Raw genomic sequence first — 25,567 nt, 5'->3', positions numbered from 1 at the left:
TAGAACATTGGCTCCTGGACATGACGTTTACTAGACACGCAAGAAAATCAAGAGACACAGCAAGCTATTTTGCCGTTTATTTATAGAAATCCTTCCTAGCGGTTTTGTCCAATTGATATCATACACAGTAAAATTGGAAGTGTAAATTTAACTCCCATAGTGTTAAATTTAACGCTTTCCCCGAGTTTATATAGTTCTCACCAGTTCCGAGTTGAATTTACAACACCCATAGTGTTATTTGACACATAAACGTGAACTTTTTGCACTTTAAAGTGTCATCTACTTTCCCCTATCACTGTTATGTTATTTATCAGTGTTATTTTTTAACACTTAAAAGTGTTAATTCCTTTCCTCTTTTTGGTATTAATTTCTCACAGTTTTCTTGTCACTTCCAACCACGGAGTGTTATTTTCATTCCTTTTGGTGTTCATTTCTCACAGTTTAAGTGTTACTTCTTGACAAGTTTGCATTTTCTAACCCAAATGGAGACAGTGGGACTCGAACCTAGTACCACCCAGTAACTCAAAAATAACTAACACTAGATTTTTAACTCAATAACACTACAGAATTTGCTGTGTAGAGCTAGCTAGCTAACTAGCTAGCTACCTATCTATCTAGATAGATAGATAGATAGATAGGAATAAATCCTCCACTTGCTCTGAAGCCGCCATTTTGGTATTTCTCGTGGGTACTTCAAAGACAGTCGCTCTAAACATCCGATTCCTACCAAATTCAAATATCAAATGCAACTCGACAGTCAGCTGAAGCAAAACTGTGAATGGCAGATTCTTAAGTTTGATGACTCACCTTCAACCATAGTTTTAATTGCATCTTCGGACGTAGTTCCTGTTGAAAGAAAAGTAAAGTAAATCTCATTACTGTGTATAATAATAATAATAAATCATATTTATATAGCACCTTTCTGGACACTTCACAGTGGATAGATTATTCATGCACTCACACATTCACACTCTGGTGGCGGCAAACGCCTTTAGCCGCCGCAGCTGCAGGCTGATGGAAGCGTGGCTGCCAGCGTGCGCCTACAACCCCTCCGACCACCACCAAACATTCGCACCATTCATACCCCAGTGTGAGTAGCACTGGAGGGAATGCGTGTGAAGTGCACATGGCTTGGGAAGAGCGGGGGTCGAACAGCCAACCTTCTGGTTACTGGACGACCGTCTCGACCCCTGAGCCACAATCATCGAGCTTTACGGCCTCCCAAATTCTGCATGCCCTCCATTTCTTTCCATTGTGTCCCAACAAGAAGTAGAGAGCATACCTTCACCATCCGTAGAACGGGTCAGCACGGCCACCAGCACCAGCAGCAGGAATACAGTGGAGGCTCTCATGATTTCTGCTTGTCAACACAACAGCTTGTTTGTTGCCGAGTTGTGCCTGAGTTTTTATACACAATTCTGCTGGTGTTTGAAACATCTCAACCATCCAATCTGTCAACTTCAGGTCAAACTTGTCCTGTTTTTTTTCTTCTTGCTTGAATTTGCAAAAAAAAAAAAAAGGGGGTTCAAATGTTGATGATCAGGTTTGCTTGTAATTTGGGGAATTCAGCTTGTTTTGTATATGAAGCAGGGTTAGTTATAATGTGTGGTACTGTGGTATGCAAAATTCCTAAGGGAGGGGCGGGTCATTGCACAAGGATTAAGCATGATGTCTCATCAGAAATGCTGTCTTGTGAACAATTTGCTTCAATCTGAATGAATTTGCATCCCTAGCGGACAGAGAAAGGCAAAGCAGTGTTTTGTTCTAAATCAGGGGTGCTCAAGTTGGGTCCACGAGAGCCCTTATCCAGCCTGTTTTCCATGTTCCACTCCTTCAGCACAGCTGAATCTAACGATCAGCTTCTGCAAGCTTTGCAGAAGCCTGATAACGATCCTGATCATGAGTCAGGTGTGTTAATTGCAAGGTGCAATTATCTTTGTTTGATGTTTAACTTGGCAAGAAGATCCACAGTTGCAGATGCACTTTCAGCCATTTATTGAACAAAGACACAATTAATTTAAATAGGGATTAATCATTTGGAATACATCCAAATATGGACGATGCTGTTATCTCAGAAACTAGAATGTCTAAATTAATTAGGAATGACATTTAACTAAATAATATGAATGAAGTATTATTTATTGAAACTTGAAAACTCCCGTGTCAATTTTTTATGAGATTGCTGATTCTTTGAAATCCGCATAGAGGACGCCAACAGACAATAGGTCTTGGATGTAACCTTTTTTTTTTTTTTTTTTTTTCCTGGAGAGCTCAGTATTGTTCATTCGGTAATTTTACCGATTTGACATGTCATCATCATTGCTCTCTCTCTTTTTATTTTTATTTTTATATATATATATATTTTTTAATGAATTTTTATTTTGTATGTGGGTGAGAATGACTGGACAGGAAGGAACTAAAAGGAAGCACTTATACTTATAAAAATACATATTTCATTACTGTGGAAGTTGCTGCATGTTATCCTCATCTTTTCTGCAAGTTCAAAAAAAAGAAGTAAGGTCTTTAATAATCTTTCCATTTTTAAATTAATGGAAATCCATCCATCCATCCATTTTCTGAACCGCTTATTCCTCACAAGGGTAGCAGGGGTGCTGGAGCCTATCCCAGCGGACTTTGGGCAAAAGTCAGGCAGAGTACACGTTGAACCGGGTTCCAGTTTATTGCAGGCCAATGACATAATCAAATAGAGTTAAAAAAAAACAACATTTGTCACGCCTTCTCATACGATGCACATTGCACAGCACATTCTGGGGTTGGTGTCTTAACCGCCATGGAGCCGTTTAAGACTTAATTAAATTAAATTAAATTAAATAATTAAATCCATACAGAACAATCTGTCTGTATGGATTTAATTATTTTAAATACATAAAGTATAATTATCTTGTTGAAAAATAGTGTTGAATGTTGACAGCCCTGTCCGCGTAGCGACGTAAGTTCGCGCATTTTTTTTACTTTTTACGTCTCCGTATTATTCTTATGTGCATTCGTGAATTCAAAACACACAAGATGACGCTACTCTGGAGAATATAATACTATTTTTTACTTTCTTTTGAGGTAAAACGCCACCTTTTGAAGGATGGGAGACCAACGCCTTAGCTACCGGATCTTCAACAAAGTAAGGGACAAATAATTATTCGTACTTTTTTTTTACAAAGAATGGCGCAAAAGGAAAGATTGGCTTTGTGCTTCGATTAACTGGCTGTTTCACTTTACATGGTGTCTAGCATTGCTATTGCTATTGCTATTGCTATTGCTATTGCTATTGCTATTGCTAGCTTGATTTTGTGATGAATTGGGCTGTTTTACAGGGAGATAATACACTTTATTACATTGTTTCCGGGTGTCCGGGCAGATTTGAAACTGTCAGTTTATCGTTGTGCGGCAAATGGGAGACTCCCCATTGGCTGACTTTGGTTCAGAACTTTAGCTGAGTGGCAAGTGTTGAGCTGCCTCACCGCAGGCTATGGGTACGAAACCCGCTCGAAGTAAAAAAAAATACAAAAAATGTTAGACTTCAAAAGAGAGTAATGTTTTTTTTGTTTTATTTTCTACCCATACAGAGGAGGCATATGTTAAAATAGTTTGAATGTATGGCATCTTGTATTTGAGTATCAAGTATCTCAAGGTCGGGCTGAGTGTCCTCTTTTTTTGGGAAATGAAAATATGGTCACCCTAGGATACTGAAGACATTTAACATTTTCAATTGATATTTTTGCTGTTTTTGAATTTACTTATAAGTATATAGGTGTCATATAACTATTTGTAGTTAAAGGAATAACACTGATAATGATTGTGTGAAATATATTGGAATGTTTCACTCCCTTTCCAGCTCTTGAGATAAGAATGTGTATGTTTTAAAAGTTGTCAAAGTTCTCATGTCATTAGTCATTTGGTCGTAAAAACTGAAGGTCTAAGGTCAAAGCCTGTCGACATCATTTCTCCGAGCTGGTGGGGAGCTGAAGTAAACATATCGGTATATTATATGTCTGCTTATTATAATCACTAAACCCTTTGTCAAGTCTGAGAGGCGGCGAGAAACCTTTTTCAAGTATAAAGAGAGTGGGTGTTTTCCATATTACACACACTTGGGGCTTGACATTACTTTTCAATGTAAGCTATCTTCATGTGTCTTAAGAGCTCTTAATAAATCCTTGCAAGGAAAACTTCTTCATGAGATCTCAATTCTCAATTATTTTGAACACGCAAAGATTACACTTAATAAAGTAATCAAATAATGCCAACAATACCTTGTACATTCGCCTGCTGACACAAATTTGTAATTGGTGTGTGCGTCTCCCCAAACCTTGAGCTCACTGCACGTCACTGATGTTAGGCAGAGCTTGTTTATCATTCCAAGTATTCGCTTTGTCATTTACCACGTAAGGTTAGTTTTTTTTATTTTTAATGATAGTATTAAATATTTACAATGCAGTCATCTGTAGTTAAATACCTGTATAATAATTCATTATTGTAATGTGATTAAAATAAAGTGTACATGATAAATAAAGAAATTCCTTCTCAAAATTTCATTTCAAATTAAAAATTTTTTTCACACTTTAACTTTATTAACCTCAATTGCAAATGACCTTACTGCAAATAGCAGGGGCGCACTGTATAGAAATATAAATTGTGGTGATTTATTTTTATTTTGACTTCATGAGCATACTTGGTATTGGAGTAATCAATTTACATTACTTTAATATCATGGTGCTTGGATTACGTTACTAACTACATTTTTTAGCAGGTAACTTGTAACTGTAACGGAAACATTTTAAAAGTAACCCTCCCAACCCTGGTGATGATGATAGTTACAAAGACACCTGGGAACCTTTTCAAATGCAAGGAAGTTTAAGCCAAGACAACTTTATTGTGATATTTAAAACTCTTCCTTGAAATATTCCTCAGAATTTTCAAATCAAATCATCTGCCATGTTGTACATATCCTGCAGGGATGCCTGGAGGCATTTGAAGTTGTGCCACGGAGCCTTTTCGGTCCTTTTCGGTCATCCTGATCGGAAGCCTGGTAGGAATCGGTACTCTACCATCCCTTCAACTGCAAAAAAAAAAAAAGTAGAGCCTTTGTTTATATGGTTAAAGTATGAATTTTCACCATTCATTTGCAGTCTCGATGCAGAGCGGTTCTCTGAGGAAGACTCAGGTGTTCCCAGAAATTTCAAATAACAACACAAAATGTTGCTAAATTTCTTGCTTGTTGCTTTTCATTGAAAAAAAAAATAGTTGATGACTTCAACCAGTGTTGACGACGTTTAATCCTTTATGCTTTGTGTATTTTTCCGGAAGAATGTCAAATACATTTTAGGGAACAGTTTTCATGTCTTAAAATACTCTCCCAGATGACACGGATATTTGACATCAAATTTAATGTTCTCAGAAAAGGAAGGGGTCAATATTGGTTTGTAATAATAATAATGGTTTTAGGTTAGCTTTTATAAAGAAGCGGTTTGATTACAGCCACTTAAATAATTTACTAGCGGAAGTGTGCCATTTTCTTTGAAGCGGCCATTTTGTACATTTCCTTGGTGCCTCATGGATTAACTGAGCTAAGAGATTTTGTCCAGTTGCTATCAAATTTTAATTACGTATACTAGGAATGCTATTCCAGGGTCATTTTGACCATTTCCAGGGGAACTCCTATTTATTTATTTATTTATTTATTATAAATTCTGCCACTGAAGCTAGTTTTATTTAGCAACGAGAAATTTTGTATGTCTATCATGAGTCGACCCACACAAAAGTCTCAACATATTATGAATATTAATATTGTTCCCAGTCAATCCCTTTCCGTATACGAGAGTCAATTGTGATTCATGTCATTTGTCACAGTTGGGTGGAAACCTCCTTGTCCAAATTTGGTCCATTTCATCCACCATTTTTATTTGACCTGGCCCAAGCTCCCCTACTGGAATATTCAAATTATTCTGCTCCCAAAGAACATGTCGGCACCCAACGATGACTCACCCCCATCTCCGTTCTCCTTGCCTGTTGGAAGAAAAGTTCACGTCTCATTGCTTTGTACACAGACTTTTCCAGCCTCCCAAATTTGTGGTACCCACCCACTTTTCTCCCATTATTCCTCTATAAGAAATAATGAACTTTCAAAATCCATGTAACAAATTTGAACAACATGAACTGCTCTATAGACGGGTGGTGCAAAAATGTAAAATGGCTACATGTTTGCAACTCATAGCGCATTAGTAAATTTGATGACTCACCCTCAACCACTTCCTCTTCAATCTCTTCAGTCTCGCTCTCTGTTGGAAGAAAAGTAAACGTTAATGTCACGTATTGTGTACAAGTATCAGGTTTTCCTGCCTCCTAAATTCCCCAAAAGAAATAGGTAGCATACCGAAAGCATCCATTAAACAGGTAGGCACGGCCACCAGCGCCAGCAGCAGCAAGACGATGTGCGCCCTCATGATTTCTTATTCACAATGCAGGACAATGTGAGCTCGCGATTTCACTCTGGGTGTGGTTCAAACATCTCACCTATCTGCCCCGTCAACTTCGTCCTCATTGTTTACTTCATGCTTGCATGCCACCCTGATGCCAGTACGTGCAGTACAGTGTTTCCCCAAACCATGTTGAAACTTGGGCGGGCCACCCAAGTAAATTGGCCACAACCCAAGTAGATTTTAAGAAAATTTTATAAAAAAAAATTTAAAAAAAACTTGTCGCGACAAGATATACCCCATATAACATTAGTTCGCCGTCACTCACTTGTGGATCATGAGGTTAGACGAGGTGCAAGTAGCAGGAAGGACTGAGAATACCCCGCAATCCACCCACCCAAGTAGATTTCAAATATGTGGGAAACACTGCAGTATATACATAAAATAAATAAATACATAAAATAAAAAATACTCCGTTCTCCTTTTTTATTTGTATTTTTTATTTAAATATTTTAGCTATCTAATTATAAGCTGCTACAGCAATGTGTCAAATAATGTCATATGCAAAAGTAGGTTTAGTTATCGCCGTGCAACAGGGTTGTGATGTAGTACTTACAAAAAATTACCAAATAAATATATAAAAAAAAAGTAAATCAGTATATATATTTAAAGCTAGGATGTTTCTTTTTTATATTATTTACTGTATAAAAAATTTAGGTAATAAACAAAATGTCAGTGATTTTTTTTTCTTTCTCAAAGCAAAACAAAAAAAAAGTGAAAGATGAGAAGAGACTCCATTCACTGCTTTGCCACCCAGTGTGGAACATTAGTACTGTATTACAATGCTGGCAAATTACACAGTCCATGTAAAATGTTTATTTGCATTGGCTACAGGTATAATACCATCAATCACCACTAGATGGCAGATATGTCTTAGTTGTGCTTATTTTACTGCCCCATACTACAAAGCGTGTAGGCCTAATAATTTCTTGGGGATTTGGAATGATATGCAGGATGAAAATAGTAGCTCAGTATTATAAAACATTTTGAGTGACTTGATTTAGAAAAATGTATGATCAAAAATGAAATCTATAAAGAGCACGTATGCATTTATTTTGTTTATTTAAAATAGCATTTTTGTCATGCATCTGGTTAGGAAGTGCGTGGTCCTATGTGGCCCCCCCAGTAGCACTGATGAAAAATTGTGGCCCCCTCCAGAATTTAAGTTGCCCATCCCTGATTAACCGAGATCCTTGGGTTATTTTGACGAAAGCATTCACACACACGTTACACACACACACAGGAATCTTTTCAAATGCATAAATCAAGGAAAATTTTATTATGGAGGTTTGAAACTATTCCTTGGAATCTTCCTCATAATCAATCCATCCATCCAGCCAATTTCTTATATCTTGCTTATCCGGGGTCGGGTTGCGGGGGCAGCGGCTTTAGCAGTGAAGCCTAGACTTCCCTCTCCCCAGCCACTTCTTCTTCATCATTGTTTTCAAAATCATCCCACGTTCTTACGGCTTCCTGTGGCTTGCGGTGAGAAATCTTCGGAGGAGCTCTACAAGGCGTGCCGAATGGGCTCCTGGTTGATATCCTTCCCCTGACCCTTCGTTGGGCTCTTCCACTTCTTCAACTGCAAAGAAATGACAGAGCTTTTAAAATCATTTTTTTCATTTTTCCCCACCATTCATTTGCAGTGTAGATACAGATCAGTTCTCACGAGGACCTTTCAGTAGTTTCCTGACGGGCTTTGACAAATTAAATGCTAACACTTAATGCAGACGACATGATGGCTCACCTGACATCGGCGGCTCCTTGGTAATCGAACCCTCTTGTGCTGCAAGATTGGGGAAAAAAAGAAAAAAAAATGCCACTAATGTCACTTTGACATGTCTCATCAATATATAAAAAATACAATTCAAAACAATAACAATTCAAAAATTAAATACAAAAAGAAATAAATCTCAATATAATATATATAAACATAAATAAACAAAAAAACGAGATTAAAACCAAGACTGTGAGGTTATCGGCTCTGTATCGTGGATTTGAAGTATCTCTCACAAACTATGTTTACATGCAGTCAATCACCCTTTCAAAACCCAAATTATGTGCTATATTCTGGTTTTGAAAGACCATATAAACACACAAAAATGCAAATATGCTCTAGTTTGTTTTTTTTTAAACCCCCAAAATAATTTAGATTACTATTTCATTTGTGAAATATGAGTTAAGCAGCAAAAGCCACCCATTTGTATCCATCTCAGGAGGCGGCCATTTTGTCACTCATCAACTGATAACCATCAATCATGGCTCAAACCCAGAAAACAGGTGCGCTGTGATGCAAGAAAAAATTAAGTTCAGCCTCCAGGCCATTTCACTTAGCAACATGTAATTTGGTAGGCATGTGTAGAGGTCATGATGAAAAGACACAAGAGGTCTCCTTTGAAGACTAAGACACTTCAGGCTAAATTGCGAAAAAGTCGCATTTTTGTCATAGCATGTGCTCGGTCAATGGTGTCCACCTTTTAATGACCTTCCCCTTAAACCAGTTTTACAAGCATTTGAGTCCATAATTACAGAAAAAAATGTATAGGTGCAATGACACAGACCCCTGAGTTGTCATTCAGGTTTGGTGGGGGTGTTACGAAATACGCACAATTAAGACAAGAATGTTGGGTCCCGGACATGGCATTTTCTACATTATGCCTATCAAGTAGACACACAGGAAAATCTCATGACACAGGAAGCCATTTTAGGTCTCTCTCTCTCTCTGTATAGATGGATAGATGAATTTAAAAAATGGCAAATTATGCCTGATCATTGATCAGAAGTCCACCCTTTTGCTCTGGCCGATTCCTGGCATACTTAAAGACAATCGTTCTAAATATTTGTTTCTAATTTCTACCAAATTTAAATATCAAATACGACTTGACAGACCGGTGAAGCAAAACTGTGAATGGCAGATTCACAAGTTTGACGACTCACCTTCATCCTCGGCTTTCATTACATCTTCGAACCAATATACTGTTGGAAGAAAAGTAAACATCCATGTCTTATTACTGTGTGAACCATCATCAAGTTTTCCAGCCTCCCAAATTCTGCATGCCTCCCCCATTTATTTCCATCGTGTCCCAACAAGAAATAGAGAGCATACCTTGACCATCCGTGGTACGAGCCGGCACGGCCGCCAGCACCAGCAGCAGGAATATGATGTGGGATCTCATGATTTCTGCTTCTCAATACAGGAGACGAGCTTTTTGTATGTTACCAAGTTGAGCCAGAGGTCTTAAATACCACTCTGGGGGTGTCTGAAACATCTCGACCATCCACTCTGTCCACTTCCGGTCAAACTTGTCCTCGTGTTTTTCTTCCCGCTTGCATTTTCAAAAAAACAAACATTGTTTTTTCAATGGTGATGACCAAGTTTTTTTTTTGTATTTTAGAGAATTCTGTTTGTTTTGTATATGAAATTAGGAGAAGCGAATGTTATTTGCAAAGCAGGTTTAGTTATCTTAATTATGATATGGTGGTATAATCCACTGTTTATTTTTGGTCCTCCGCCTGCTTCTTGGATCCCGACTATATTTTAAAAACAGTATTTAACTGCTGAGTACCAAACATTTTAGAAATCATAAAATGGTCAAAGTCTGAAAAGGGCACCAGCCAAAAAGACACACGGGAAGTCTGCCATTTTCTTTGAAGTGGACATTTTGTACGTTTCCAAGTTCTCTCATAGACAAACTGGTCTTTGAGATTTTGTCCAGTTTTAAATTGCATATACTAAACAGGCTAATACAGGTTCATTTTGATAACTTCCAGGGGTCCTTCTAAGACAGAGGTGGGCAATCTCGGTCCTCGAGGGCCGGAGTCCTGCAGGTTTTGGAGGTTTCTCACTTCCAACACAAGCTGATTCCAATCAACAGGATCGTTAATCGGGCTTATGCAGAGCTTGCTGATGAGCTGATCATATATCAGCTGTGTTGGAGAAGGGCAACATGCAAAACCTGCAGGACTCCGGCCCTCGATGCCCACCTCTGTTCTAAGAGGAACTCATCCAACTGGAATGTTTTGTTTTTTGTTTGTTTGTTTTTTTTCTAGAGAGAGAGAGTTTTGTTTCTTAATCAGTCCCTGAAGACAGTTTCACTTAGCAACGTTTGGCAGCTTTCTATCATGACTGCAACCCCCCAAAAAGTCTCAAGACGCCCTGAACCAAACCACACAGGAAGTCTGACATTTACTTTTTTTTTTAATGCATTTTGAAGCATACATTTTAGGACTCTTTGGGCAATTTCCATGAGTACTTCAAAGATGAATTTCAGTTCCCTAAACGAGAATAAAATGTCAGTAATGCCGTTCGTCACTGTTGGGTGGAAACCTCCCTCTCCAAATTTGGTCAATTTCATATTTTTCCCCAATACAATTGATCAGTCCCCTCATTAGTCTGTCATTTTTATTTTTTATTTTTTACAAATTATTGTCAAATCTAAATTGCTGAAAATGGCTTAATGGTTCAGCAATCTTTCAAATTATAAGATGCTACAGCAATGTATTATATGCAAAGTAGGTTCAGTACAAATAAAACTTTTTTTGGGTATCATCTAATGTTGGGTGGTGCTTGTTTGCTGATCATTTCAAGGATGTGCCTTGAAAACGGGGGTGCGAGGAGTCCTTTACCTTACCTGAACTGTGGTGGTGTAAATAAAAGACACCTCTAAGCTAGGGGTGGCAATAAATTGATGATTTAATTAATAAAAAATCAATAAAAAAATCAATACATATGCAAAGCTAGAATGTTTTTTTTTTTTAATGTATGGTTAAAAAACAGTAGTCACTAGTCAAGCAAAATGTCAAATGATTTTTCAGGATTTTGGGCTGTCCAGATGATGTGTGATTGGAACAAACAAGTAAACTTCTTCTTCTGCTTTGCCACCCAGTGTAGAATGCAAGAACTGCATTGCATGTCAAATGCTCATTTGAGTCTATGCTGTGGGATGGCCATAGTTTGGAAACCCCTGATTTAAAACATGCAAACTTGTTTTTGAATAGAAAAAGAATCAAAATTCAAGAATCATTTGGAACTAGAATTAAAATCCACACAGCTAACAACCGCGATGCCCGTGTTTTGTGATGAGTTTCGTAGTGATGAAGATAGCTACGAAGACACAAAGGAACCCTTTCAAATGTAAGGAGAGTTTAAGCCAAGAAAAGTTTATTGTCGGATTTAAAACTCATCCTTGGAATCTTCCTCAGAATTTTACATCAAATCATCTGCCACGTACAAATGCTGCAGGGTTGCCTGGAGCTCCTCCCACGGAGATTTTTCGTTTATGTATTTGTCGTCTCGATCGGTAGCCTGGTGGAGGTCCTCTCTCAGCCAGTGGTTGGTACTCTACCATTCCTTCAACTGCAAAGAAATTATAGAGCCTTTGTTTATATGGTTAAAATATCAGTTTCCACCATTCATTTGTAGTTTGAAGTAGTTTGGTCTCAGGAGTCCTCAGAAGTCTCCAATAACAACACAAAATGTTGCTAGATTTCTTGCTCATTGCTGTTATTGATTTGTAAAAACACCTTCCAGGTTAGCTTTAACTTTTTATTTTTTTAAACTCATTCACTGCCAGCCCAGTTAAAATTGATCCTTGACGTCTATGGTCGTCATTGGCAGTGAATGAGTTAACTATTAGGCTGCAGCGATTTACAGATTTAATGACAATGACTGCAGGTCTAAAGCCTGTTAATTAAGGCCTATCAATCATGTTGAGTACAATGACAAAGTTCCTGAGTCAGGTTTTTGCAGGCCTCAGATGTTTAATTCAATTAAGGCAATTAGGTTAATTACGGTACATCAAAGTCTCAAGAACTCATGCCCGAAAAGATACTGCAAGTCTGCCATTTTGTTTTGAAGCAGACATTTGGTACATTTCCAGGGTAATAGACAAACTATCAAGTTGCTATCAAGTTTGAAATTTGGTATTTCTATTATAAGTCAATAAGTCTGCCATTTTGAATCAAACATTTTAAGGCCTTTTTGGCGATTTTCAGGTTTACTTCCGATTTTGTTGCAAAATGGCAAGTGCCAAAATGATTGCACCCCACGATAGCTCACCTTTAACTCCAAACAAATGTTAATAGCCCATGGAACAAATTTGAACGATATGTACTGCTTAATTAATTGACGGTCCATGCAAAAATGGCAAATGGCCACGTTGTCTTGCTCTCTGTTGGAAGAAAAGTCAACATTCACATCTCAGTGTTGTGTATACCATCGAGTTTCCCAGCCTCCCACATTTTTTGCACTCAACCCCCCTATTTGTTTCCATTGTGCCCCTATAAGAAATGGGAAGCATACCATCAGCAACCATGAAACAGGCAGGCACGACCACCAGCGCCAGCAGCACGAAGACGACGTGGGCTCTCATGACTTCTCCTCAATGCATTCACGATGTGAGTATAATGAAATGCCGCTGTTTTTTTTTATTTTTATATCACGCTGGGTGTGCTTGAAACATCTCACCCATCCGCCCCGTCAACTTCATGGTGAAAGTCCTCCTTAATGTTCACTTCCTGCATTCCAGCCTGACTATTATGACTGGGTTGGGTCATTGTATTGTTTTGCTCCTGGATTTGTTCCCTTGTGTTGTTGATGATGCCAGTTGCTTTGCAGTTGCTGTGGACCAGTCACTCTTATTTTGTCATTTAGGCATTTATTTTGTCATATAGAATCGTACCTGCGTTGCTAAGTGACACTTAAGTCAGTGCACTGAGGTTTCTCTCAACACGTTAAGAGTTCCTAACCCTATACTTCAATCAAACTTGGTCTTCCACCTGTTCGACGTAGCTTCCATGCATCCAGCCCTGCTCGCTCAGTTGAGGTTTCTCAGTCAAGTGTTTTCTTCAAGGCCATCTGAACCAAGCCCCACTCTCTTGCTACTTTGTATCGTTTACCTTAACTGATTTTCTTTCTTTTTTTCCTCCTGTCATAGGCCCCTGGGCCATTTCTGAGCCCCGGGTACGACACACCTGCTGCACCGTCGATATTTACGCCACTGCTTCATCTTCTACTTTGCAAGAATGCAAGAACTGCAGCACATGTCAAATGTTTATTTGAGTCATTGAGATGGCAACGGAATAGTTCAAACTCAACTGGAATTAAAATCCACACACGCTAACAACCGTGCTGCCCGTGTTTGTAATGAGTTTCATAGTGATCAAAACAGTAACAAAGACACCTTTTCAATGCAAGAAAGTTTAAGCCAAGAAAAGTTTATTGTCAGATTTAAAACTCTTCCTTGGAATCTTCCTCAGAATTTTACATCAAATCATCTGCCACGTACAAATGCTGCAGGGCTGCCTCGAGGTCCTCCCATGGAGATTTTTCGTTTATGTATTTGTCGTCTCGATCGGTAGCCTGGTGGAGCTCCTCTCTCAGCCAGTGGTTGGTACTCTACCATCCCTTCAACTGCAAAGAAATTATAGAGCCTTTGTTTATATGGTTAAAATATCAGTTTCCACCATTCATTTGTAGTTTGAAGTAGTTTGGTCTCAGGAGTCCTCAGAAGTCTCCAATAACAACACAAAATGTTGCTAGATTTCTTGCTCATTGCTGTTATTGTTTTGTAAAAACACCTTCCAGGTTAGCTTTAACTTTTTATTTTTTTAAACTCATTCACTGCCAGCCCAGTTAAAATTGATCTTTGACGTCTATGGTCGTCATTGGCAGTGAATGAGTTAACTATTAGGCTGCAGCGATTTACAGATTTAATGACAATGACTGCAGGTCTAAAGCCTGTTAATTAAGGCCTATCAATTATGTTGAGTACAATGACAAAGTTCCTGAGTCAGGTTTTTGCAGGCCTCAGATGTTTAATTCAATTAAGGCAATTAGGTCAATTACGGTACATCAAAGTCTCAAGAACTCATGCCCGAAAAGATACTGCAAGTCTGCCATTTTGTTTTGAAGCAGACATTTGGTACATTTCCAGGGTAATAGACAAACTATAAAGTTGCTATCAAGTTTGAAATTTGGTATTTCTATTATAAGTCAATAAGTCTGCCATTTTGAATCAAACATTTTAAGGCCTTTTTGGCGATTTTCAGGTGTACTTCCGATTTTGTTGCAAAATGCCAAGTGCCAAAATGATTGCACCCCACGATAACTCACCATTAACTCCAAACAAATGTTAATAGCCCATGGAACAAATTTGAACGATATGTACTGCTTAATTAATTGACGGTCCATGCAAAAATGGCGAATGGCCACGTTGTCTTGCTCTCTGTTGGAAGAAAAGTCAACATTCACATCTCAGTATTGTGTATACCATCGAGTTTCCCAGCCTACCAATTTTTTTGTACTTAACACCCCCCCACCCTCCCCTATTTGTTTCCATTGTGTCCCTATAAGAAATGGGAAGCATACCATCAGCAACCATGAAACAGGCAGGCACGATCACCAGCGCCAGCAACACGAAGACGACGTGGGCTCTCATGACTTCTCCTCAATGCAAAATGATGTGAGTTTAATGAAATGCCGCCGAGGTTTTTTTAATGTCACGCTGGGTGTGCTTGAAACATCTCACCCATCCGCCCCGTCAACTTCATGGTGAAAGTCCTCCTTATTGTTCACTTCCTGCATTCCAGCCTGACTATTATGACTGGGTTGGGTCATTGTATTGTTTTGCTCCTGGATTTGTTCCCTTGTGTTGGTGATGATGTCAGTTGTTTTGCAGGTGCTCTGGATCAGTCACTCTTATTTTGTCATTTAGGCATTTATTTTGTCATATAGAATCGTACCTGCGTTGCTAAGTGACGTGTAAGTCAGTGCACTGAGGTTTCTCTCAGCACGTTAAGAGTTCCTAACCCTACACCCTGGTGGTGATGATAGTTACAAAGACACCTGGGAACCTTTTCAAATGCAAGGAAGTTTAAACCAAGAAAACTTTATTGTGATATTTAAAACTCTTCCTTGAAATATTCCTCAGAATTTTACATCAAATCATCTGCCATGTTGTACAAATCCTGCAGGGATGCCTGGAGGCATTTGAAGTTCTGCCACGGAGCCTTTTCGGTCCTTTTCGGTCCTTTTCGGTCATCTTGATAGGAAGCCTGGTGGCAATCCTCTCTCGGCCAGTTGTTGGTACTCTACCATCCCTTCAACTGCAAAAAAAATTTTTTTGGAGCCTTTGTTTATATGGTTAAAATATCAATTTCCACCATTCATTTACAGTTGAGATGCAGTGCGGTTCTCTGAGGAAGTCTCAGGAGTTCCTAGAAGTCTCCAATAACACAAAATGTTGCTAGATGTCTTGCTCATTGCTGTTATTGGTTTGTAAAAACACCTTCCAGTCTACAGCTGTCATTGGCAGTGAATGAGTTAACTCATTTAATTTAATCAGGCTAGAGTGATTTACAGATTTAATGACTGTGACTGCAGGTCTCAAGTCTGTTAATAAAGGCCTAGCAATCATGTTGAGAACAATGACAAAGCTCCTGGGTGTGCAGTTTTTGTAGGCCTCAGATGTTTAATTCAATTAAGGCAATTAGGTCAATTACAGTTGACATTTGGTACATCATGAGTAGGCACACATCAAAGTTTCAAGAACTCATGCCAGAAAAGATACTGGAAGTCTGCCATTTTGGTTTGAAGCGGACATTTAGTACATTTGCAGGGTACCAGACAAACTGGTTTTATCACGTTTGAACTACATCAACAAACTATTCCTGGTCCATTTTTCAGATTTACAGGGGTCCTTTAAATGTGATTTTCTCCCAATTTTTTATTTATTTAATTTATTTATTTTTAATTCAGCCCAGTTTCGCTGAGCAACATGAAATTTTGGTATTTGTATAGTCGACCCACAGGAAAGTCATTCATTTGTAAAGATTTTGTTGCAAAATGTCAAGTGCCAGCATGATGGCACCCAACGATAACTCACCGATTTTTTTCGTTCCCGTTGCTTGTGTTGGAAGAATAGGAAACATTCATGTCTCATTGCTTTGTCCAACCTCACATATTTGTAGTACCCCCCCCCACTACACCCCCCCCATTGTTCCTCTACACAAAATAATAAATAGTCCATGAAACAAATTTGATATGTACGATATGTACTGCTTAATGTCATGCAAAATTGCAAATGCATGGCCACATGTTAATAAATCGTGGCAGATTGGTAAATTTAATTACTCACCCTCATTCACATTCTCAAACTCAGCCATATCTTCAATCTCGTTCTCTGTTGGAAGAAATGTAAACGTTCACATTTCAGTATTATGTATACCATCGAGTTTCCCAGCCTCCCAAGTTCTGTGTACTCAACCCCCCTATTTGTTTCCATTGTGTCCCTATAAGAAATGGGAAGCATACCATCAGCAAGCATGAACCAGGCAGGCACGACCGCCAGCGCCAGCAGCAGGAAGACGACGTAGGCTCTCATGACTTCTCCTCAATGCAGGACGATGTGAGTTCATTGAAATGCCGCCGAGTTTTTTTTATTTTTTATATCACGCTGGGTGTGCTTGAAACATATCACCCATCCGCCCCATCAAGTTAAAGGTGAAATTCATCCTTATTGTTCACCTCTTGCATTCCAGCCTATAATGACTGTCAGAACAAAAGTTCATGAACTCGTTCATATTTTGGGCAAACGTGAACTGAACGTAGTGCATTTTTGCTTTGTGAACCAACATGCGCAACATGGGATGTTTTTTGTTATTTTAAAAATGGTCAAGTCATGTCTTATTTATTTTAGTGTACAGTATTATTGTATTACTTCCTACTAATTTCACTTCTCTTTGACCTTCTAAGTTATATTTAAAGTATAAGTTGAAAAAACAAAACAAAAAACTATGAACTTGTTCATTTTTGGACCAATGACCTTAATTAAAAATAAAAATAAAAATGAACTATGAAGTGAACTACTTTAAATTTATGAGCTGAACTTTGAACTAGTTTGCGTAGAAAATGAACTCCCAACACTGCTGCCTGTGTTTTGGGTTGGCTCATTTGTCGCTTTGCTTCTGTATTTGTTCCCTTGTGATGGAGATGATGACGATGATGATGAAGATGTTAGTTGCTATGCAGTTGCTATAGACCTCACTATAGACGTCACTAAGTTTGTCTAGTCACTTTTATTTTGTCATATATGCCTTTATTTTGGATGGATGGAATTTGGATACCAAATATAAAAATAAAATAATAAAAAACGCCACTAAACCGGGGTAGGTAGAAATTGCATAATCAATGCATTGCTGTACCTTCAAATAAAAAAGTCAGTAGATATGGAAAGCTTGGATTCAGCATTTTCGGGTGGCCAGCCAAATTATATGTAATTGGTTGAAAACAAAGTGAGAGATGAGAACAAACTTCCTCTACTATGCCACCCAGTGTAGAAAGTCAGTACTGTAGTTTGATGCAGCAAACGTCAAGGTACAACTGTACATTTATTTTATATAATAATTGATTAAATTGTCATTAAGTTAATTATGGTGAATATAATAATATGACTGGATTATTGAATTTATTCAAATCATTCATTATTGTAATATGATTCAACATCTTTTTTTTTTTACAAAGTATATTTACCTCAACAACAATCACAACCTTGCTCATCTGTCACAGTCCAAAATCGAATGTGGCTCTTGAGTTAAAAATTTTGCCCGCCTCAATCTTTTGATGAGCGCTTTTACAAACCTGTTATGACACCTGGTAACCTTTTCAAATGAGTAAGCCAAGGAAAGTTTATTGTGACGTTTGAAACACTTGAAATCTTCCTCAGAATTGCCCTCAAAATCATCCAGAGCTGCTTTTTTCTTTTCTACCTCTCCTGTACAAAGTTATGATATCCAGAAAATGTTTTGATCGACCATTGGTTACTCCATCTCCTGACCCTTGTTCAGTCTTTTCCTCTTCTTCATCTGCAAAGAAATTGTACAACTTTTTATTTTTATAGTTTAATTATCTATTTGCACCATTTATTTGTAGTCTAGATGCAGAATGGTTCTCTGGAGGAAGTCTCAGGAGTCTCACAACACAAAATGATTCTAGATTTCTTGCTTGTTACTTTTTATTTAAAGAATTATTGATGAGTCGTCGTAAAGCCTTTATTTTTGGAAAATTCAGCCTCTGTGGCCTGTGTTCCTTAAGCAACTGAAACTTGGTTGGCATAGTAGATGTAAGCTGAGAATACACATGACATCTAGACAGACTCCTTGTCATAAGACAGAACCACACTCCTAAAACTATGAGTGATTTCATTCAATTTTGATTACTTAAAAAAAATAAATCAATTTGGTGGGCATGCTTCCAATGAGTAGATCCACATTAAAAAGCCTGAAAAACCCATGTCCAAAAAGACAGCCTTTTTGATTTGATGTAACAAAACTATATGGAATATTCAAAAAAAAAATGCAGCCCCCGAAGCCATTTTCATTTAGCAAGTTGAAATTTGGTAGGCATGTCTATCATGAGCAGGCCCACGAAAAAGTCTCTAAATGCATGGCCCAAAAATACAGTCAAAACTGTAAAGCATGCTATGAAACATGTAGATCAGTAGGCCGTAAAAGATTTGTGCAGCTGCTAGCAGTTTGAAACGATGCAGATAAAAATGTCAAGTGAAAACGGTGACTCACCATTTTGCCCAAACAAACGTTGTTGTTCTCCTAATTCTACTTCTTCTTCTCCTTCTTCTACTATTTCTTCTTCTACTACTTCTTCTACTTCTTCTTCTACTTCTTCTTCTACTACTTGTTCTCCTACCTCTTCTTCTCTTACTACTTCTTGTCCTACTCCTACTCCTTCTTCTGCTACTTCTTCTTCCTCCTCCTCTACTACTTCTTCTTCTTCCTCCTCTACTACTTCTTCTTCTTCCCCCTCTTCCTCTACTACTTCTTCTTCCTCCTCCTCCTCTACTGCTTCTTCTTCTTCTTCCTCCTCCTCTACTTCTTCTTCATCCTCCTCTACTACTTCTTCTTCTTCCCCCTCTTCCTCTACTACTTCTTCTTCCTCCTCCTCCTCTACTGCTTCTTCTTCTTCTTCCTCCTCCTCTACTACTTCTTCTTCTTCTTCACCCTCTTCCTCTACTACGTCTTCATCCTCCTCCTCCTCTACTACTTCTTCTTCTTCCTCCTGCGCCTCTTCTTCTTCTATATCTTCTCTGCCACTCACTTTTGGAAGGAAAGTAAACATTTGTTACTCATTTCATTTTTATAACCTCATTGAGTTTTCCAGAATCCTACATTTGTTTTGTTCCTCCTACTTCATGTCTCATTGCTTTGCATCCAATGAGTTTTACAACCTCACACATTTTTACTGCCCATTACTTTTGTTCCCATTATTCCTCCATATAAAATAAGGAATGGCCCTTCAGCATCCATGGAGCAAATTTAAATAACGTGTCAGCAGTTACTGATCACTCACCCTCTTGATCAAAGAAAAGTTCTTCTTCTTCTGTATTCCCGCTCCCTGTGTTGGAAGAAAAATAACATATTTGTCATTTCTTTGTATGCCCTCATTGAGTTGTCCGGCCTCTCCGTTTGTAGTTCCCCCCACTTTTTTTCTAATTACAGCATGTTCGCTCTTCGAAATAAACGGACCTTCAGAGTCCATTGAACAAATTAGAATGACATGTACTGCTTAATAGACGAGTGATCCAAAATGGCGAATGGAATGACATTGTCTGCAGTCACCAATGACTCACCCTCTTGATCAAAGAAAAGTTCATCTTCTGTATTCCCGCTCCCTGTTGGAAGAAAAATACGATTCATGTCTCATTACTTTGTATGCCATCCTTGAGTTTTCTGGCCTCCTAAATATGTAGTGCCCACTTTTCCCCCCATTATTCTTCGATATGAAATAAATGAACGACCATCAATTATGGAACAAATTAGAATGACTTGTACTGCTTAATAGACGAGTGATCCAAAATGGCGAATGGAATGGCAGCCTGTCGGCAGTCACTGATGACTCACTCACCCTCTTGATCAAAGAAAAGTTCATCTTCTGTATTACCGCTCCCTGTTGGAAAAAAAAATAAGATTCATGTCTCATTACTTTGTATGCCATCCTTGAGTTTTCTGGCCTCCTAAATATGTAGTGCCCACTATTCCCCCCCATTATTCTTCGATATGAAATAAATGAACGACCATCAATTATGGAACAAATTAGAATGACTTGTACTGCTTAATAGACGAGTGATCCAAAATGGCGAATGGAATGACATTGTCTGCAGTCACCAATGACTCACCCTCTTGATCAAAGAAAAGTTCATCTTCTGTATTCCCGCTCCCTGTTGGAAGAAAAATAAGAAATATGTCTCAGTACTTTGTATGCCATCCTTGAGTTTTCTGGCCTCCTAAATTTGTAGTGACCACCACCCACCCCCCCCCCATTATTCGTCTATATAAAATAAGTAAACAACCTTCATCATTTATGAAACAAATTTGAATGCGTACTGCAAATAGACAAGTGATGCAAAATGGCGAATGGAATGGTAGCAGTCACCAATGACTCACCCTCTTGATCAAACAAAATTTCATTTTCTCCCGTATTCCCGCTCCCTGTTGGAAGAAAAATAAGATTCATGTCTCATTACTTTGTATGCCGTCCTTGAGTTTTCTGGCCTCCTAAATATGTAGTGCCCACTATTCCCCCCCATTATTCTTCGATATGAAATAAATGAACGACCATCAATTATGGAACAAATTAGAATGACATGTACTGCTTAATAGACGAGTGATCCAAAATGGCGAATGGAATGACATTGTCTGCAGTCACCAATGACTCACCCTCTTGATCAAAGAAAAGTTCATCTTCTGTATTCCCGCTCCCTGTTGGAAGAAAAATAAGAAATATGTCTCAGTACTTTGTATGCCATCCTTGAGTTTTCTGGCCTCCTAAATTTGTAGTGACCACCACCCACCCCCCCCATTATTAGTCTATAGAAAATAAGTAAACAACCTTCATCATTTATGAAACAAATTTGAATGCGTACTGCAAATAGACAAGTGATGCAAAATGGCGAATGGAATGGTAGCAGTCACCAATGACTCACCCTCTTGATCAAACAAAATTTCATTTTCTCCCGTATTCCCGCTCCCTGTTGGAAGAAAAATAAGATTCATGTCTCATTGCTTTGTATGCCATCCTTGAGTTTTCTGGCCTCCTAAATTTGTAGTGACCACCACCCACCCCCCCATTATTAGTCTATATAAAATAAGTAAACAACCTTCATCATTTATGAAACAAATTTGAATGCGTACTGCAAATAGACAAGTGATGCAAAATGGCGAATGGAATGGCAGCAGTCACCAATGACTCACCCTGTTGATCAAACAAAATTTCATTTTCTCCCGTATTCCTGCTCCCTGTTGGAAGAAAAATAAGATTCATGTCTCATTGCTTTGTATGCCATCCTTGAGTTTTCTGGCCTCCTAAATATGTAGTGCCCACTATTCCCCCCCATTATTTTTCGATATGAAATAAATGAACGGCCATCATGTATGGAACTAATTAGAATGACGTGTACTGCTTAATAGACGAGTGATCCAAAATGGCGAATGGAATGACATTGTCTGCAGTCACCAATGACTCACCCTCTTGATCAAAGAAAAGTACATCTTCTGTATTCCCGCTCCCTGTTGGAAGAAAAATAAGAAATATGTCTCAGTACTTTGTATGCCATCCTTGAGTTTTCTGGCCTCCTAAATTTGTAGTGACCACCACCCATCCCCCCCCATTATTCGTCTATATAAAATAAGTAAACAACCTTCATCATTTATGAAACAAATTTGAATGCGTACTGCAAATAGACAAGTGATGCAAAATGGCGAATGGAATGGTAGCAGTCACCAATGACTCACCCTCTTGATCAAACAAAATTTCATTTTCTCCCGTATTCTCGCTCCCTGTTGGAAGAAAAATAAGATTCATGTCTCATTGCTTTGTATGCCATCCTTGAGTTTTCTGGCCTCCTAAATTTGTAGTGACTCACCACCAAAAGCAATTGGACCTTCTTCATCTCCTTCATGCCTGTGTCCCTCTCCATGCTCTATTGGAAGAAAAGTAAACGTTCATGTCCAATCGCCTTGTATGCTATCGTTGAGTGTTTCGGCCTCCCACTTTTGTAGTTACACCAACTGTTTTCCATTATTCCTCTATCGTATAGATTATAGGACATTTTGATATTCTAAGAATGTTGTAGAAGTTATCGTTTGAAAATGGAACACAAACAGTGGTTTACAGAAATGAAGTGTTGCATATTTATATTTGTTTTCTAAATATGGTGAGAAATAATTAACATCAACAGTGTCATTATATAAATGATCATAATGATATAATTATTGAAGTTAATTTGAGCAAATAGTGTGTATCAAACTGATAACCCTTCACAAGTCACTCTGTTTCAAAAAGGTTGGTGACCCCCTACTCTGTATGAATTAAGGAACAGACCATAATAATCCACGGAAGAAATTTGAATGAAATATACTGCTTGAGAGACGGGTGATGGAAAATGGAGAAGAAAATGGCAGTTTGTCTGCTGCCAACGATGACTCACCATCACACTCAAAACAAATTTTATCTGAATCTTCGTGCCCTTTCCCTGTTGAGAGAAAAGTAAAACATTCATGTTTCATAGCTTTGTTTTTTAGATGCCCGGCCTTCCAAATTTATAGTGCCTCCCATTTTTTCCATGAATTAACGATACCATTAGGAGTCCCCAACTCTTGAGTATTCATTGATACCGATACCACTAGTATTTTGGATGCATAAAATTTCAATTAAACAAATATGATAATTCATTTTAGATAGACCTTGCGTTGATTTCTGACAAAATTAAGAACGTCACTGCAATAGAGAATTAAAGTCCAAAATTAACCATAAACAATTCTCTTGACCATAGGATTGAATTTGTTCCAAAAATTAACAGAAGTGCAAAATAAAGCTAACATCTTGCTGAGTTTGAGTATTTGTTCAAATTGTTGTGCAAAATAATACAGGTTAACATTATGAAGTTGGAATAAATATATATATCACAATATACTGTAATTTCACACCAACTGATATTGATATTGTCTTTTAAACTAACGTACGAATTTTGGTAGCAACACACTAAAAATGCACTCTAAGCATTAATAAAAATCTTATAAACATAGTAATAATAATGCATCGGATTTCTATAGCGCTTTTCTGGACACTCAAAGACATGCACTCACACATTCTAGTGGAGGTAAACTACTGCCCTGGGGCAGGCTGACAGAAGCATGGCTGCCAGTGTGCGCCTACGGCCCCTCCGACCACCACCAAACATTTGCACCATTCATACACCAGCGTAAGTAGCACTGAAGGCAATGTGTGTGAAGTGTCTTGCCCAAGGACACGACACATGACTTAAGGAGGGCGGGCATCGAACAGCCGACCTTCTGGTTACTAAACGGTCGTCTCTACAACCTGAGCCACTGCCTGCGTATGGAAATTATATTTTAATTGGCATGTGAGAGGATAGACAAGGATGCTATTCACAGAAAAATGCTCTGTCAGCCTGAGCTGGCAAAAGAGAACATTCTTAGTATCAGTGACTGGTATCGGCAGTCTTCCTGAGTACCTGACAGATTGAAATAAGTCAGTTATTGGCTCGGTGCCGATACTTGTATCAGTAGTCGCTCATCATCAGAAATAAAGAAGGGGACCACAGCTCATCATGTATTCTTTGATAGATGTGTGATGCAAAATGGCAAAAGGCAGCATGTTACCAGTGTAAAGATTGATAAAAGTATTGACTCACCCCGGATGACATTTTCAAACTCAAAGAAAACGTTGGTCTCGGGCACTGTTGGAAGAACAGTAAACATTCATGTACCGACTTTACCCCATTTCTTTCCAATATGAAATTGCAAGCTTACTCATAGAAAATATGTGACGGGCGGACACGGCCGCCAACGCCGTCGCCAGCAGCAGGAAGACGATGTAAGCCCTCATGATGTTTTCTTCTCAATGTAGGGAAATGTGAGCTCACTGTACCTCTTATCAGAAGCAGATTATTTTTAAAGCACGTTGGGTGTGTTGGAATCTCAATCATCCGCCCTGCCAACATCAAGGCGGAGTTCATCCTCATTTACCTCCCCGCCTGCCTCCAGTATGTAGCGTATATACATATAGTATGCTAGAACCTGGAACCACGTAAAAACAAGTTTGACATGTTTTTGGGAAGACCATCAAAAAACAGCAGCAAAGCGCTTATGTCTTGTTTTCTCATCACTTACCAAGTTTTATGCTGCCACAATATGTCAGATGAATTCAAGAACAGTTTGTTTCTGTATATAGTCTGTCCCAGTTAATTAATGGGTAGACTAGCTGCACATGCCAATAGTCAACCTGGTTGGTATTTAGGTGGGACTCCAATGTAAGAAAGAAATGCATCGTAGTATTGTCTTGCTTTGTCGTCATTACTCGAGTCACATCCGCTTGGGTTCAACTCGTTACATCCAGGAGTTGCTTAAAAAGGTTTGCTTTAGCACGCCTGTGGTTTTTGTTTCTGTTTTCTCCAGATTAGGTGTTCTGGAACTACTTCTGTTTGGGTCCAAGTACTTCTGGGAATTTGTTTTTTTCCATTTCTGTCTTGTGTAGATGGGCTTCGTCCACCTCATTTTCGTTGTTTGTGCTCTTTGTATGTTGCTGCTATGACTTTTGAGTTCTGTTGTCTAAAATGCTTGTTCAACTTTTGCTTGAATAACATTCTTGTACCAATCTTTTTCCTTCCAAATACATTTTCAAATTTAGGAATAAAGGAATGATGAAAAGGTTGGGGACAACAGATGAAAAATAGCCATCTGGCTAATTCTGGCTTTTTATAACCAACTTTTACCATGTGTTTTGAGAAATTGCTTGCACTGTCCCATTTCAAATAATACCCTCTCACATGGAAATGGGCAAAAATAGAATTTTGTGCATGGATACATAAAGTAACACTACACAGTCTGTGATTAAGAGGGACTCATTTATGACTTCAAAGCACAAATAAAGAAACCTGGTTATAAAATACAACATGAGTCACATTAAACCAAACAGTAAAAGCACTGTGTTGTTCCATTGAGATTAGCATAATATGGCTACAGTGTTCAAGCTAACAGTCTGA

General features: G+C 38.4%; 2 protein-coding genes and 5 long non-coding RNA genes across 15 annotated transcripts in view; 1 reads left to right on the top strand and 6 right to left on the bottom strand.

The window, feature by feature from the left end:
- Window positions 1-4,868: 4,868 nt before the first annotated feature.
- Window positions 4,869-6,549, bottom strand: LOC144061606 (uncharacterized). Its single transcript, XR_013296220.1, has 4 exons — window positions 6,389-6,549; window positions 6,255-6,293; window positions 6,001-6,021; window positions 4,869-5,074 (listed from the first exon to the last, which is right to left on the bottom strand). It is a non-coding gene; the product is annotated as an uncharacterized LOC144061606 (long non-coding RNA).
- Window positions 6,550-7,948: 1,399 nt separating this feature from the next.
- LOC144061215 (uncharacterized) lies at window positions 7,949-9,716 on the bottom strand. Its single transcript, XR_013296119.1, has 4 exons — window positions 9,598-9,716; window positions 9,429-9,467; window positions 8,239-8,277; window positions 7,949-8,073 (listed from the first exon to the last, which is right to left on the bottom strand). It is a non-coding gene; the product is annotated as an uncharacterized LOC144061215 (long non-coding RNA).
- A 1,910-nt stretch (window positions 9,717-11,626) lies between these two features.
- On the bottom strand, window positions 11,627-12,938 carry LOC144061509 (uncharacterized). Its single transcript, XR_013296198.1, has 2 exons — window positions 12,793-12,938; window positions 11,627-11,847 (listed from the first exon to the last, which is right to left on the bottom strand). It is a non-coding gene; the product is annotated as an uncharacterized LOC144061509 (long non-coding RNA).
- Window positions 12,939-13,690: 752 nt separating this feature from the next.
- LOC144061508 (uncharacterized) lies at window positions 13,691-15,024 on the bottom strand. The gene is made up of 2 exons (XR_013296197.1): window positions 14,860-15,024; window positions 13,691-13,902 (listed from the first exon to the last, which is right to left on the bottom strand). It is a non-coding gene; the product is annotated as an uncharacterized LOC144061508 (long non-coding RNA).
- Window positions 13,797-25,567, top strand: part of LOC144061504 (arylsulfatase I) — a 44,034-nt gene continuing 32,263 nt past the window's right edge. For 7 of the 9 annotated variants that reach the window (XM_077582025.1, XM_077582024.1, XM_077582021.1 and 4 more), the window contains exons 1-2: window positions 13,797-14,953; window positions 16,789-16,897. The gene's annotated coding sequence lies outside the window, so the exon portion shown is untranslated. The remainder of the gene's footprint in view (window positions 14,954-16,788; window positions 16,898-25,567) is intronic. The other 2 variants (XM_077582028.1, XM_077582027.1) reach the window with 1 other exon arrangement.
- On the bottom strand, window positions 15,342-17,303 carry LOC144061510 (uncharacterized). Its single transcript, XR_013296199.1, has 3 exons — window positions 16,804-17,303; window positions 16,628-16,672; window positions 15,342-15,596 (listed from the first exon to the last, which is right to left on the bottom strand). It is a non-coding gene; the product is annotated as an uncharacterized LOC144061510 (long non-coding RNA).
- Window positions 18,229-24,411, bottom strand: LOC144061721 (uncharacterized). The gene is made up of 4 exons (XM_077582443.1): window positions 24,336-24,411; window positions 24,218-24,262; window positions 19,068-19,601; window positions 18,229-18,353 (listed from the first exon to the last, which is right to left on the bottom strand). Exons 1-4 carry the CDS (start codon window positions 24,409-24,411, stop codon window positions 18,229-18,231), a joined length of 780 nt encoding a protein of 259 aa, XP_077438569.1.

Source organism: Vanacampus margaritifer, chromosome 12 (assembly GCF_051991255.1).
Source record: "Vanacampus margaritifer isolate UIUO_Vmar chromosome 12, RoL_Vmar_1.0, whole genome shotgun sequence".
In the NCBI taxonomy this organism is placed as follows: Eukaryota; Metazoa; Chordata; class Actinopteri; order Syngnathiformes; family Syngnathidae; genus Vanacampus; species Vanacampus margaritifer.
Note: the sequence above shows the minus strand (reverse complement) of the source record. Positions and strands in the feature narration are given on the sequence as shown.